Here is a 15,211-nt window from a genome sequence, read left to right on the forward strand (position 1 = left end):
CTGGCTGCTTGGAAACCGTCTTAGGCCCTTCTGGGTTTGAACAGAATCACCAGAGGACCCTTGGCCGGTGAACTCACCATCACTAATCTACAAACACCCAACACACAAGGACTCGTCCACATAAAGGCACGGACCAAGGAGGAACAGAAGGGCTCTGTCGTCGGCAGGAGGGAGGCAACAAATGGGGCGGGGTTGGGACCCCCAGAAGCAGCCCTTCCCTATCTATTCTGATGAGCAGCAGACACTGTAGGCTGGTAGAATTGACTTTATTTACAGACAATGAGGAAAGGAAACAGTCTTACACACGAGCTTGGAGACTGCACAGCACACAGGGGTCAGTGGCACATTCCTCTACGGCACTAGCTTTTTTTATTTTTTTGTAATACTAAAAAGGGTCTGGGACACCTCCTGCAAGAGCAGGGCTAGCAATGCCCACCATTCCCCGAGGCCATCAGGAGAGGAGAAACAGCTCCGAGTGAGGGCAGCTGGAGCCAGGGCCCATCCCATCCCCAGGGGCAGCTCCACGCGTGGACTCAGCGACCCGAGTAGGGGAAGGGCAGGGCAAGGACAGCCATTCACCACAACGTGACCCTCCAAAGACCACCCCCCAACCCTCCACGGCAGGCTCCAGCTCCAGTGAAGAGGCTTAAGACGGATGTAATCTGTTCCTCTTCTCTCTAGGTCACCCTCCTTGAAGTCACTGGGAGTCTACTGAGGGAGACAGGCAGGGCCCCACTGCATCCCCAGCTGGGGGGGACTAACCCAAACAGACTGGGGGGGGGAAGAGGCAGGACAACTTCACTCACTCCACTCACACTTGGCATATGCAACTTTAATCAAACAAACAAAAAAAAGGGGTGGAAAAAAAGGAAAAGTCCCAGATGTACATTAAATGAAAAATTCCGAAGTGTAGACACAAGTAAAGCTTAACAGAGGGAGTCCAGCCACTGTTATGTACAGCTCAAGTTCCAAAAAAGCCATCCTGTGGATCTGTACAAAAGGGTTTATACACAAAGTCTGTACACGAGGCTCTATACATTTATTTCTGCAGAAGGAACCCTTAGGCGCTGCCTCTCACTGAGGCCACCTGCACTTCATTCACATATCATACAAAAAAAACAAAAACGAGGACGAGAGGGCTCAGCAGGCTGGAGGCAAGGCCAGGCCGTCCAGCCGCCGCTCGCCAGAGGCTCTGCTCCCCGGCCACACTGGCTCGCCAAAGCTTCTCAGAGAGCGGGGCACAGCGCGCCCCACAGACGGGGAAGCGGCCGGTGCCGCCTGGAGCCCTGGCTGGGTGCCCGGGCGCCCGCTGCCCCTCGCCTGGCTCCGCTTCACTGCCTGTACTCCAGTTCATCCACGCTGATGACTTTGGAGGGCATCGAGGGCAGGGGCTGCTGCAGCACGTCCGAGCCGAACCACTTGGCCAGGCCCACGGGGGAGGCGCTCCTCTGGCTGGGGCGGTGCTCCAGCTGCGGGGGAATGTGGGGCAGGCCCGGCCGGCCCGACAGGTTCTGGGGGGGCGTCTGGACACCAATGGCTGTTCCCTGTGAGCCAGAGCCTGGGGGATGGAGGACTGCGGAGACAGAGACGGCTGTGAGTGTACAGAGAGGTCCGTCTGGTGGCCGAGCCAGCTTCACCCAAGGAACAGCAAAACCAAGACCAGCACCAAGATCGGGGGTAAATCTGGGGGCGTGCACAATGACACAGATGCCCCACAGGGAATCTAAACACCTGGCACATTTGGAATAGACTGACAAACCACCCTGTGAGAATCTAGGACACACCCAGCCCAGAGCCGTCCACTGAGCGGGGTGGTCGGGTCTAAGCCACGTCTAGATGTGCCAACGTTCGGCAGTGCCCTCGGGGACCACAAAGACCTAGCAGCCAGGCAGCCAGACATCAGGACTGCTGCTCCCCTGCCCCAGCAAGGCATCGATCGAGTGTCTACCATCCAGGCACCAAGCTCAGCACTGGGGACAGAAAGAAAGGCCAGACCAGCCCTGCCCTCCAGATCTCCCCAGGCAGGTCGGGGGGGGGGGGGGGGCAACTACCAGGCGACACAAGGATCCCCTGCAGGGAAGGTCTGCGGCAGACCCGATGGTCATCTGCAAGGACAAGAACTGGACCGAGCCGCACCCGATTCCAGAGGGGCACCCTCCTCACGCTGGGGCCCCACCAGCCAAGAGGTCTGCCCAACCTGGGAGCTCGGAGGGACCCGTGCTGGGGATGTGGTGGAAGGGATTCCCAGTAAGGGAGCAGCTGGGCCCGCTGGGCCCCAACGCCCATCTATGATAACACAACTCCTAAATCCCGGTGGGTTCTGTGGCCAGCCTGTCACTAGAAAGCACCAGGCACCAAGAGCACACAGCTGCACGTCCAGCTAGGTTGACCCAGGAACATCCCGGGCAGTGCCAACACCCGGCCTCCTGGACACTGACCCCCACGCCCAGCCAGGGGTGCTTCCTCGTGCCTACCTGTCCGCTGCAGCTGCTGCTGCATCACTGCGAGCTGCAGAGGCGTCCCCGAGCGAGGGGTCAAGAGAGGGTGACTGGCCGCAGGGAGGGGGTAAAAGGGCTGCCCCAGGAGAGGGCCAGAGATTCCCTGCAAATGAGACAAGTCCATCCCAGGAGGAAGCATACCTGTCAGAGAAAAGAGAAGCGCGACCATTTGGTGAATTAAGGAGTAACCCTGGGGAACACTAAGGGAGAGGAGAGGGTCTTTTGGGTCATGTGCCAAACCTTTATGATGGCTGTCCCAAAAACCTGGCCTATGGCGACATGTCCAAAGTCCCGGGATTAGCAGCTATGACGAGAAATCTGTTTTAGGCCAACCAAGTAATCTTGGATTTTGGCGCTGAAACCTTTATCTGGTCCAACGTCAGATCTTACAGATCAGAAAACAGAAGTTCAGATTTGCCCAGGGTCACAGGGCTATTAGGTGGTAGGGACAGAATTCAAACTTGGGTCCTCTGACTCTAGAGAGAAGGATCTTGGATCTGGAGACACCTTGATTAGGAGTCAACTTGTCCAGCCTCTCATTACAGGGGGGAAACCGAGGCCCAGCAGGTGAAATGGCCTGGTCCTACTAAAAGGAGGAAACAGTGAAGCCTGGACACCCCTACCCAGGGGTCTTTCTGCCACCCTGGGTAGGGGGAAGGAGAGCACACACAGCTTGGCATAGTGACGGTCCCTGTTCTAGGGCCCAGGCTCCAGACACCAACAATGCTCAGGAGTCCAGCCAGACAGCTGAGCCCAGCTCCCCCTACAAAAGGGAAACTCACCAGCTTGAAGCAGAGATGGAAGATGCTGAGGATGGACCCCCTGGGCTAGCATCCTTTGGACCAGGCCTGGGTGAAACTGATGAGCAGGCCGGACAATTGGAACATGGGAGACGAGTGGGACCTGGTGGACGGGCCGGAGGAAAGGAGCCCCGGGCACTGGGGAGGCCAGCGTGGGGGTCTTTCTGCCTGCTGCCTTAGGCCGATAGTCCTGTTCTTTGGTGAAGCGGTTGGTCTGGGACAAGGGGGTGGAAGATGTCGATCGCTGCAGCGTGGACAGTTTGGGGTTCATGGGAGGGGAAGTGTCACGGTCTGGATTCGCCATGGAACTCAACAGAAGGTTTTCTGCAATGATGCAAAACACTCTATTACAACGTTGGCCCGAGACCCCCTAAACCCCACGTTTGTGGAACTGACTTCCGTGAGCTTTGCCAGGCCCTGTCTTACATTAGCACCGCCCAAGGAGGGAGGTGAGGCAAGAACGTTTTCATTTTGCAGACGGAAAGCATGCCCAGAGGGATGACCAATGACGCGTGTGTCACGGTCATGGGGGGCCCAGGACCCCAGGCTCTCACCCTCCAGTCTCAAGGTAACTCCTCTTTACCACATGACCTGGCCCTTATTCACCCCACCATACGTCACCAGCACGGGAGACAGAGACGTGACCAAGAGGCTGGCGATAGAACCGGCATCAAGACGGCATCAGGGCCTCGCTCTTGCCACACAGTGACAGTGTCCGAGACTCTGCTCCCTCTGGTCTAGACTGAAGATGCCCCTTCCTCCACACTTGCCTCACCTGGCAGGAGCTCTCAGCTCCCTCCCACCACACTGGCTCACCCTGCACTCTCCAGGTCGGACTCCCGTAAAGGTCTGACTCGAGGCTGCCTCCAAACTGACCACATCTGTTCACCCTGCTAGGCTGGGGACCCTGTCCTCCCACACGGTCACCCAAGAGGTCTTCCCAATCAAAGAGGGACATTCCTCATGTTCTCTTGAGACAAGGCATGAGGACTCTCTCTCCTTTCCATTCTCTCTGACCAGCCCATCCTTTCTTTTTTTAACTTATTTTTAGTTTTCAACATTTACTTCCATAAGCTTGAGTTTTAAAATTTCTCCCCCTGCCTTCCCTCCCCCCGCAAGATGGGGTGCAGTCTGATATAGGCTCTACCTCTATGTTCATATTAAGCATACTTTCACATTAGTCATGATGCAAAGAACAGTTAGAGCTAATGAAACGGGAAAGAACAAAACAGAAGGAAAAAAAGAAGAGCCAACAGTTGGCTTCCATCCATCCGCATTTAGACCGCAGAGTTCTCTCTGGACGCGGACAGCAATCTCCTTCGATCCTTGCGCTGCTGAGAAGAGCCAAGTGTACCAAAACCGGACACAGACACCCAGAGCGTCTAATTTACAAGTAAGGAGTGGCCCCGGAGAAGCTGTGGAATACGGTGCAGCCTCCCCACCCACTGGGCCAGTCTCAAATTCCAGTCTTTTCTGGCTTACTGGTCACATCATTTAGCCCCTCCCTTTCCTCACCTCTAAAACTAGGAGGTGAGGCTTCTGACGTGCTTTCGAGCCTTCACGCTATTATCAATGGGAGAATATTAGCAATAAAAACACTGGCCTTCATTTCAGGCAACAGTTTGGAGGTTGGTCATCTGGCCCACCTGCCTCCTGGTCAGTCCTCAAGTTGTCAATCTGCAGTGCCTCACACACAGTGACAAACTGGACAGTTCGGTCACTTGTCACCACTTCTCGTTTCCTGGCTGGACAGTGAGGTCACACTGCTTAACGATTCTCAATCTCAGGGTAGGGGGCTCTGCACTGTTCTGAAGATCCCTGCAGCTCGCCCAACATCCTCTACAAATAGCAACACCTGGGGGCCCTCACCCTCCCCAGGCCGGGACTATGGACAGCACCCACCTGGTTTATGGAATCTTCAATGACGGACACATGGCCAAAGAGACACAGAGCTGGCACGTGCCCCTTGCTGCTATGTGTGTGCTTCTTATATGTGTAGTCAGTAAGAAACAAGCCCTAGGTAACATCTCTGTCTACATCTGCAATGAGCTGGGCGGGCAATAAAGGTGGAAGCTACTGGGCAACACGGTTTGAGGCCTGCAGCTCAGTAACTCACGTTCCCTGTGGTGCGGCTCGACAAGGTTGGGATCACCCGTGCCAGCAAGCTGGTGAACGACCCACACCACCTCTGGGGAGCCCTGGCCCACGTCGACTGCTCTGCCCTCTATGTGGGGTTCGGGGCTGTGCGCACATCACATAGCACAGCTGGCGTGCCCCAGATGGGGGTTAACCTAGAGGATGCAGGCACGGCACCGCCATACTCCTGACCTGATTCTATGCTTAGCCTCCGCTCTTCTCAGAAAATCCTCATCAGGACCATGAGTGGAGGCTCTTTCCAAGACAGAGGGCCAGAGGGCAGGAGCCCAGTTCAGGCCCAGCTGCAGGGGGCATCAGCTTGGTTGCTGTTACACTCCCTCTATTCAATGGTCAGCCCTCCTGGAAAAGCCTCAATTTCTACAGTGGTAGAGTACACTAAGGACCCCAAGGCTGCAGAATTACAGTTGTTATTTAGGGCAGCCCCTTCATTGCAAAGGTCAGTGAAACATCTCACCCGAAGTCCCCCAGGTGCTGACCAGGCTCAGACTCTCCCCAGCCTGCTTCTTGTCAGGGTCAGTCAGCACTGCCTTTCCCCTATTCTTCTCCCACTAAGCAAGGATGCCTTCCCAAAGACCGGCTCTGTCCCCAGGACAGATCACAGGCCAGAGCACACCCCAGCCATACCAGGAGGAACCTGTTAGAGGAACAAGCCCTCCCCTTGCATCTCAGGGGCCCTGGACCATTCTTCCTGCTACCAACGACATCACAGTGGCGAGTCTCAAGACCTGCACAGGCTGACCTGAGCTACAGGGACCCAGAGAGCGCATCACAACCCATCTGGACCTGTGGCCCACCTTTCCGGCCGGGCTCAGTACCTTCGTTTGCCCTCTGGCCTTCTTCTTTGCCATCGTTGGCTGGCTTTCCAGAAATGGGGTCTTCCTTGTTCTTCTCTTTGCTCTCATACATCCTGCGTATCACTGAGGTAGGAGTGAAGGAAGGAGACAGCTACAAACAAAAGCAACCAGAGTCAAACGTCCGGCCTGTGACTGCCCACGCCCCACGCCTGGCCAGGCCAAGGCCAAGATCCAGGCTTGCCTCCCCTCTCACGCTGATCACGGAAGGCCCTAGCTGTCGACTCCCCATCTGCCTCCCCTCGGGCAGGTCAAGGCCAAGACAAAGGGTACAGTCACGCTATCCTTCGGGCCTCGAGGGCGTAGTCACCAATTAGAATGAGTGCCAAAGGGACCTCGGACACCATCTGGGCCAGTCCACTCTGCCCCCATTACATGTGAGGAAACCAAGGACCAGGAGGATAGAGGCCGACGGACTATCCTATGTGAATTCATTAAAAAGATGCGTAATGCCAGCCAGAACAAGCCTGAGTACAGAGTCTGCGACAAAGGCCACAGGGTCATCCAGTGACCGGGCCCCTCCAAGGTCCTCTTGGTGAGAGTGCCCACACCAGGTCATTACCGTCTGCTCAGCTCAAATGCTCCTCTATTCCCTTCTGTCCAGAAAGATACCCAAGCCAGCTTCCCAGCCTTTTCTTCTCCCCCTTCTCCAAAAGAACTCCTTCTACTGCATCATGCTGCCTCTCAGTCCTTCTGGGACAATGACGGTCCCTTTAAAACTCCACCCCTCCTGGGAGAGCCCTCTTCATACAAGGGGATATTTGATAACTCAGGTCTGCCACCAGTGTAGGCAGGAACTCAGCATAATGTGACCCACAAGAAATCTAAATTGGAAAGTGGAGCCAAATCATCTCTGATCACAGCCACAGCCCGCACAAGCCACCTGCTGTAATAGAGTGAACTAACAAGGCTTTGGCCTGGTAACAAGATCATTCAAGGACGAGCTCAGCTCAGCCTGGAGAAGTTTACAGATTAGCCTCAGGATGATGAACAAATAGGTCGCAGAAACAATGAAAGACCAGCTAAGTCCCTCAAGCATGGCCGTTCACCCCAGCGGTGAGGGCCCCTTCCTCCCAAGTCCAACGACACGGACGAGCGTGGTGGTTCTTACTGCCCCTCCGTTGGCCTTCAAAAACCCTCCAGGGGCTGAGGGCTTCTTTCCACCATCTCAAACCCCAACATTGACGACACACTCTACCATGTGCCCTGCATGGAAGGTTTTACCTCAGGGCACGGGGGCACCAAGAGGGAGTGGAGAACTCGGGCCATCCAAGGAGACACATTTTTGCACACGGCTAACGTGGGAAATTCGTTTTGCTTGACCCCTCGTACTGTTTACAAAGGGCTGTGTGTGCATGTGAGAAGGGAGAGTAAATAATGTCAGTTAAGGGAAGAAGAAAAAACAAAAAAGGGACAAGAGGAAACAAGGCTCTGAGGCTGCCGAAGCAGGCGCCACCGACCCAAATCTCGTCCCCACCTCCTGTCCTGTGCGCTGCTAATTACAGTCTCCTCACTCTCAATAGGGCAATGACCCCCACGGCCTCAGTGGTGGGGGTGGGGGTGAAGCATCTCTGGGATAAGCGTGGATGCCCCCCCCCTCACTCACCATGCTTGTGACCGCTGCGGCAGGCGCAGGAGAAGCAGAGTTCCCTCGATGCACAGGGGCTGGCGACTTGGCCACACGCTGCTGCCTGTCAACAAAGGTCAGCCAGTCAGTGAGACCAGCGGGCTCTGGCCACAAGCCTCCCCCCCCCACCCCCGATCCTGCCTCAGAGCCGGGGCATCTGTAAATCGAGGGCTCTGCAAGGTCAGGGAGTACACGCCAACAGCCCTGCCCCGTTCCCACCCTGGACGCTCTCCTGCTTTGCTCTGGTCCCGCACCACCGCTCCCCAGGCCAAAGCCGACCTCAAATGGGAGCTCGCCCCAGCATACCCTCCATTCCCACGGGCTGACCGATTTCTCTTCAAGCTGCTGTCCCCCTCTTCTCCCAGCCTGCTGAGGAGATTGGGGCACACGGGGAGACCAAACGCTGCAACAGCCTATGTCCTCACCAAGCCTTTGCCTTCAGCCTGGCAACAGGCCTCGGTCTCCCCAATGCCTCAAGCACCCCCGACCCAGCCCTTTGCTTCTTCCCTCAAGATTTTCCCTCGTCTCCCTTCTCTATTTCCCATCTCCTACAGATTAGTGTCCATGGGCAGCTTCCACATCTGCTGGGTCCTCAAACATTTGGAATCTGTGTCTGACGGCTACAGAGCGGCAAGCGCTTCCCCGATATGGGCCTTCCTAGCTACCCAAGTCTTCTTTGCTCTTAACCAGCTAGCCCCAACTACTCCCCTCAAGTGACCATCCAACTCTTTTCTCAGCCAAACCTCTTCTTTCCAAAGTGACCAGTGATCTCAATGGCCAACTCTGATGGTCTTTTCTCGGGGCTCCCCATTCTGACCTCTCTGCAGGACCCCAGGTCACTGGCCAGGACGTCCTCCGGGAAGCCTGCTCACTTCTCTCTGGGCTCCCGTCCCCGTGCTGTCTGTCCACCCCTCAGCCCCTTTAATTCTGGGTGCTCCCCAAGGACCCGGCCTGAGCCTTCTCTCCACATTCTCTTGGTAACTTCACCAGCTCCCATGGATTTTACTATCCTCTTCCACAATACTAAATTAAGACGCACTCTCAGTCTAGCCCGAATCTCTACCTAAGCCTCAAGGCCGTTTGTGGCTCCCAAATCTTTCACACTCACCATGTCCAAAACAGACCTCACTTTTCTACGCAAAGGTAGCAGCCATCTTTCCTGGTTCCCAGGCTCTGCACCCTCGACATCACCACTGACGCTCTTCTCCCACCTCCAACACATCTAAACCACTGTCACATCTCTCCATTTCTCCCTCTCCTACAAAGGCACCACCTTAGCTTAAGCTTAGTGGCCCCCCCCCCCCCCCTCTAGCCAGCCTTGGCTACGGCACTGACTTCCAATTTCACCGCCCTCCAATTCATTTTGCAGACACTTTCTCCTCAAATGATTTTCCTAAAGCACGATAAGAAAGTAGTTTCCCATTTCCTTGAGGATGAAACACCAAGGAGCCCATCTGGCTTTCAGACCCTCTACAACCCGGTTGTGGCCTCTCTCTCCAGTCTCATACATCACTCTCCTGTCCCACACTATACGAATCTGGCCCAGCTAGACCTAGGGTTTTCTCGGTGCTGACTGCCCCCCTCTGCAATCCCCCCATCCTAGGGGTGGGGAGGAAGTTCCACCCTCCAAAAAATTAAAACAAATAAAAAAAGAGCCCCACAGAGGCTCCCAAGGTGAAGAGGGGGTCTCAATGCCTGTATTCCTAGCATCTGGCACACAGTAGGCACTTAATAAATGCCCGCTGATTGATTCATTTGTGCATGGCTGGTCTCCCTACACCTAGAGGGTCTTTGCTCCTCATTGTCATCTTCGCTGGGACACAGTGGGATAAACTGGGCTACAGACTGGACTGGAGAGTCAGAACTTGGGTTTCACCTTCACCTCAGCTCCTGGACAGTTACATCTTATCTCCTATAAAACGAGGCAGTCGTAACACATGGCCTTTCTAGTCCTACATCCTCAGACACACTGGTATCCAAGGCCGAGATGAGCTGACATCTTATCTCCTCCAGCTCCAAGTTCTCTCCTCAAATGGTCCTCACCCTCTCATTCCTTCCTTCACTGTGATCACATTTTCACCTCTGGCCATACTGGCGTGTCCTGCATTTATGCATCTAGACCTCCCTACACTCACTTGGCAGTTGTAAGGCATAGGGCCACCATCTTTCAAGTCTGTGGCCCCAGTGCCTAGCCTAGAGCTGCTAACGAACAGCAAAATGCAGAGTAGCTGAGACTTAGACAATATCCCTGAGGCTAAATAAGGCTTAAACAGTCTGGTCTGGATGCAGATGAGCTACTTCTGTTTCCAACACTGACTAGAAAGTTACCCAAGCACTCCACATGGGTGATTGTAATTCTTGTTTTCTAACCCTATCTTTGGGCAACCAAGGAAGTCACAAGTCCCCAGAGTGGCCTATAGGCCTCTGGAGGCCCCAGGGATCTCTTTTCTGGACCACCATTCATCACTACCTCCTCGCTGTTTTTCTCCTGCCTGTCTCATCACTTCTCTTCACTCTTCTGGTTCATCACCCAAGATACACCGCCTAGTTCGGGGTGTCCTCCAGGGCTCTGTCTGGGGCCGTCTTCTGATCTCCCTCTAGACTACTGTGCTCAGTGATCTCATCCACTTCTGTGGATTCAATTCTCTCTGCTGAGACTCTCAGACCCACCTAGGATGTTCCAAAAGTCTTGGGAGGCAGTTTTAAACTAGTAAGGCTTTCATAGCTGAAAACTGCTCCAAGGTTTTTGGATACCTATATACCTGGCCTCATCTTTTTCCTCAGCTTCAGTCTCACATCAATAACTGCCTTTTGGACATCCTATACCACAAATCCTGTGGATGACACTCTCTCTTCTGAACTTACTCATCACCACTATGGGGACCAGCAGTCTCCCAGCCTCAGTGTCCCCCTCGACTGCCCCCTCCTCGAGATCCAATCAGGGGCCAAGTCTTGCCTCCGCTTTGCTCCCTTCTCTCTGCTCTAGTTTCAACTTCTCAGCACCTCTCATCTGGACCCTGCAAGTGCCTCCTGCCTGGTGTCCAGCTTTCCCCAAACTTAGGTTTGCCCCCGCGGCCAGCACTGGCTCTCTACTGCTGTCAGCAGACACACAAGCCCCCTTCCTGGCTCCATCTTTCCCCATCTCCTTTCCACAAACTCACCTCACTGTTCCCCCAAAGACCCTCTTCAGGCAGCTTTTCCCATCTCCCCAGCTGTGAGGGCCTTCCCCTCTTTACCTCTGTCATCTCCACCTTGCACATCCCTAGTTAGTGACCCATATCGCCCCCGTTAGAAGAGCGGCTCTTCCAGGGCAGGCCTGACTGCTTTTCTAAATCCAGTGCTTAGCCCAGGACCAGAACTAGCAAGTGCTCAGTGTTTGCTGACTTTGGATGTCAGGCCTGGGAGCAGTTCACAGATGCCAGTTACTGGCCCTGCCTACAGTCACACAAGACGAGGATGGTCAGGGAACACAGCCTTAGGTCAACCGTCTCAAACCCGACAGGAAGAGAGACACCACCTGCAGAAGCAAAGGCGGCTAAAGCAGCCCCTTCAGGGAGGGGGAGCAAGCCAGAGCCCTCGTGATTCTGTCCACACGTGGACAGCAAGGACCATCCCACACTTTACAGAGGAACAAACTCGAGTTCAGAAGGTATATTTTGAGTCTGACTGCGGGGATGCCCACATCCTTCCACCAACAGACACGACATACGTCCAAAACAGAAACAACCCAAGACAAAAGACTACATGCCAATGTCTGGGGGTTTGGGGGTGGGCTGCCAACAAGAACACTTGTTCCAAGAGGCATCCAGACCTTTGTCCCAACCTGGAGAGGTTTGAGGACCAAAGATAAAGGCAGCAGATCCCAGGTCTGGCATTCAAGGCTCTTCCAAATCTGGCCCCAACCCAGCAGTCTCCTACTGCTCCTCCTAAGTTCCAGCCAAACCAGATGATTCATTAATCCCTCCGGAATGGATTCTTCCTGTTCCAAGTTCCCCTCCCTTTTCTGACACTCCTTATGCTGAGAATGCACCCCCCTTCTTCTCCCCACCCAAGCCAATGCCTCCCCCCTCCACAAAGCCTGCCCTGAGTCCTTTCCTCCTAACCCCCCAAATCTTAGAGAAGAGAGCTCTGCATTCACCCTCCTCCATTCTGTACTGGTCAGTCTACATGTCTCTCATGCCCCCAGCATGTCAGAGACGCTCAAGTATGGGGGACCACAACTCGCTGTTTTGTCTCCCCAACACTGGCATAAAGCCCCACCACCCTCACGAGGAGGCACTTTACTGGTGCCTCCCTTTTGCCCAAGGCCAGCCTTGCACGCTCCTCCCACGTGCAGTCATCCACTGACTGCACCCACACCTAGAAGCCCCTTTCCTCACCTCTCCAGGAAGCCCTCCCAGACTACAGCCTTCTATGTGTACCTTTTCCCCACTAGAATGAAGCTCTTTGAGGACAGGGGCTGGTCTCTTCTGTCAGCGTGCCTAGCCCACACACAAGTGCTAAAAAAATGCATCAAATCCCCAAGTATCCAGAGGGGCCTGATCAATAGCATTCACTAAGCACCTGGGTGCCAGGCCCTGGGACAAAGACCACGCCCTGCTCCCGTGGAGCTTTCCATGTAGCCCAGCCCAGCTTACTCCTGTGAAAGCACACCTGTTCCTAAAGCCATCTCTGCTTTTGTCCATCTGGGGCTTGCCGAAGCTGGGCTGGTAAAAGTTGGCCGCCTGCATGGCCAGCTCATGGGGCAGGCCGAGCCCCTCCAGGGCAGGGTGCTGCAGCTCCAGCTGGCTCATCTGCTCAAGGACAGAGAACAGGTCAGCAGGCCAGAGCCAGGCCTCCTCCACAGTGCCCCACTCCCGCTCCTGCTCCCACCCTCGGGGGGTCTAACGTCAGGAAAAGGGCCCCATAAAACGGGTTCTGGAGGAATGCTATTTCTGCAAACAACATTAAGCTTGGGCCACGTAGAACCATAATTCTACAGACTCTTTAAAGCCAGGGGGGAGGACACAGCAAGACCATCCAGATCTAGAACTGAACACCAAGAGCCACCTGCTTCTCAAGGAGCTCGGCCTGACCTGGGCAGCAACAGGGCTCATTGACTTGCGCATTCCATGGAACGGATCTCCGAGCAACTGCTGAGAACTGGGTGCGAAACCTGTGCAGAACACGAGGCAAAGGTCAGCCAGAACGGGACAGCGGGGTGTGACAGGCCCTCCAAGTGACCCTGCGCCACCAAGACCCGGCCAAGGGGCAGTCACGTCGCCTCGGGCACAACGACAATTCCAAGGATCCACAAGGAGACCCAAGGTCTGCGGGATGGCTTTCGAGGCCATGTTCTGACAAACATTTACCCGGATTCATCTGCCAAAATTTGTGCTTGTCTCGCCCACAGAAGGCAAGCCCCCCGAGGACAGAGACAGCTTCGGTCTCCCCTCTGTGTCCCCAGTGCTTATCCTCCAGTCAGTGAGGTCACCAGACCCCAGGCAGTCCCCAAGACAGCCCCTCACCCCAAAAGGTCCGTTGTGTTCCTTCGTCCTCCCTCAGCTACTACAGTAGGTCAAGTTTAAGAAACCCTGTAAAGGAAGGTCCATTTCCCCAGAGGTGCTTGCAAATCTGCTTGTGAGGGAGAAGGCTTTAAGGCCTGGTTTTGGCCAGAGAGAAAGGATAACCATTTATTAGTAGTTTCACAGAGAAACGAAGGCTCAAGGAGGCCAAAGCGACAGACAGTGGGGCCATGATGAAATAACTAAAAACAAAAAACAAATGGAGCTGAATCCTGGCTCTGATGCTCGCTGGACAGCCAGCAAGTCCCTGTATCTCCCTGAGCCTTAATTTGCTTATCTGTAAAATAGACCGCTACTTACACTTTACAATGTCCCTCACACGCTAGCGAGGGAAGGGCCTGGGTTATCCTCCAAGCCTCACAAACACACGAGCTGTCAATGGTAACACTGACTAGAACCAAAATCCTCATTCTGGAGCCCCCGACCCCACTAAGATGCCCTGGCACATCCTGGAGAGCCAAAAAGATCACGACCTCTCTCTCCCCCCTGGGCATGCCTGCACAGAGGGAACACACGTGCATGGCCTAACGAGTTTTCAATCTCGCAGAGGCCTACTTACCAATAGGCGAAGGTATCCTTGGGCGCAGGTAGTCTGCAGAGGCCGCTCGGGTTGGAAACACCTGCGAAATGGGAGGAGAGGGGGCTCTCTGGCCCAGCAGTGACGCTGTCGGCTCCAGGCTCCCCATAAGGCCACTCAGGAGATGAGAAGAAGCAGGTATCGTAACTGGTGGACCCAGAAGCTCCTGGACAGAAAGGGGAGCTGAGTAATGAATGGCACTCATCTCTTCCCCCAGCAGCAAGCACACACACACAACCCCCCCTCCCCCATGCTCAGTTGAACACTCAAGAAGCACTTCCCACAACTACTTGGGGGAAAAGATCAAGTCCCTTATGAATAAGTAACTATGTCTGGACAACACAAAAGCGCCAAGACTCATGCGCTGTACCGCAGAGCTGGCCACACCGTGTGTAGCGCACTCTACCCCAGGAGGCAGGCCCGGGCCCAGCAGTCTCTGGGCGCCTCTGACTACCAAGAGGAGAGCGGCCTTCCAGTCAGTGGAACGTCCCCTCCTTCCCTAGAGAGGGCCCAAAATGGCAGGAAGGCACATCCGACGGAGCTGGCCCTGGGCCATCTCCGACGTCCCTGTCGGATCAGATCTCAGGAGCTGGGAATGATGGGGGAAAAGCCTCCTCAAGCCAACTGAGTCAAACTTTCATATTTTCTCCTCTCAGTTTAACCGAGTGAGAGTAGCCCAAGGGGACGGGAGTCCATGCACTAGAAGAGATGCAAACTTAAGCCTCAGAAGAAAAAATACCTGTAAGATGTTCTTAGGGAGAGCCTGCCCTGGGATCTCAGTGTGGGACATCAAATGGCTTTCAAGGTTTCGCTAAAAGTCAGAGGAAAACGTCACTTAACCTTTATGTACATAATTAACTCGAGTTAAAAGTCAAGGAAGACAAGAAAAAGAGCATCCCTTGCTGCTGGCATTTTCAAATTTTATAAACCTAGGATCACAAGGATTCCCTCAAAGAGGGGAAAATGAAGAGGCGCACGCGCATGCGCGCGCGCGCACACACACACACACACACACACACACACAGCACAAGGCTGCCTGTTGCTCCCAGGCTCTCTGACCTAACAGCACCATCCTCCTGGCAAGTATTTGCAGGCGCCAGCCCCCCAGTCAGCCTCACTCGCCACTGCCTCCAATGG

General features: G+C 54.7%; 1 protein-coding gene across 4 annotated transcripts in view; it reads right to left on the reverse strand.

Moving 5' to 3' along the window:
• Window positions 1-249: 249 nt before the first annotated feature.
• EIF4ENIF1 (eukaryotic translation initiation factor 4E nuclear import factor 1) overlaps window positions 250-15,211 on the reverse strand; it is a 48,916-nt gene continuing 33,954 nt past the window's right edge. For 3 of the 4 annotated variants that reach the window (XM_027863865.1, XM_027863873.1, XM_027863858.1), the window contains exons 11-19: window positions 14,814-14,885; window positions 14,057-14,240; window positions 13,009-13,088; window positions 12,587-12,726; window positions 7,913-7,997; window positions 6,271-6,400; window positions 3,281-3,622; window positions 2,475-2,639; window positions 250-1,573 (exon numbers count right to left, since the gene is read on the reverse strand). In XM_027863865.1, coding sequence (XP_027719666.1) covers window positions 1,332-1,573; window positions 2,475-2,639; window positions 3,281-3,622; window positions 6,271-6,400; window positions 7,913-7,997; window positions 12,587-12,726; window positions 13,009-13,088; window positions 14,057-14,240; window positions 14,814-14,885 — 1,440 coding nt within the window. In that variant the 3' untranslated portion in view covers window positions 250-1,331. The remainder of the gene's footprint in view (window positions 1,574-2,474; window positions 2,640-3,280; window positions 3,623-6,270; window positions 6,401-7,912; window positions 7,998-12,586; window positions 12,727-13,008; window positions 13,089-14,056; window positions 14,241-14,813; window positions 14,886-15,211) is intronic. The other variant, XM_027863880.1, reaches the window with a different exon arrangement.

This window comes from Vombatus ursinus, unplaced genomic scaffold, assembly GCF_900497805.2.
Source record: "Vombatus ursinus unplaced genomic scaffold, bare-nosed wombat genome assembly UNPS02001287.1, whole genome shotgun sequence".
NCBI classification, from domain to species: domain Eukaryota; kingdom Metazoa; phylum Chordata; class Mammalia; order Diprotodontia; family Vombatidae; genus Vombatus; species Vombatus ursinus.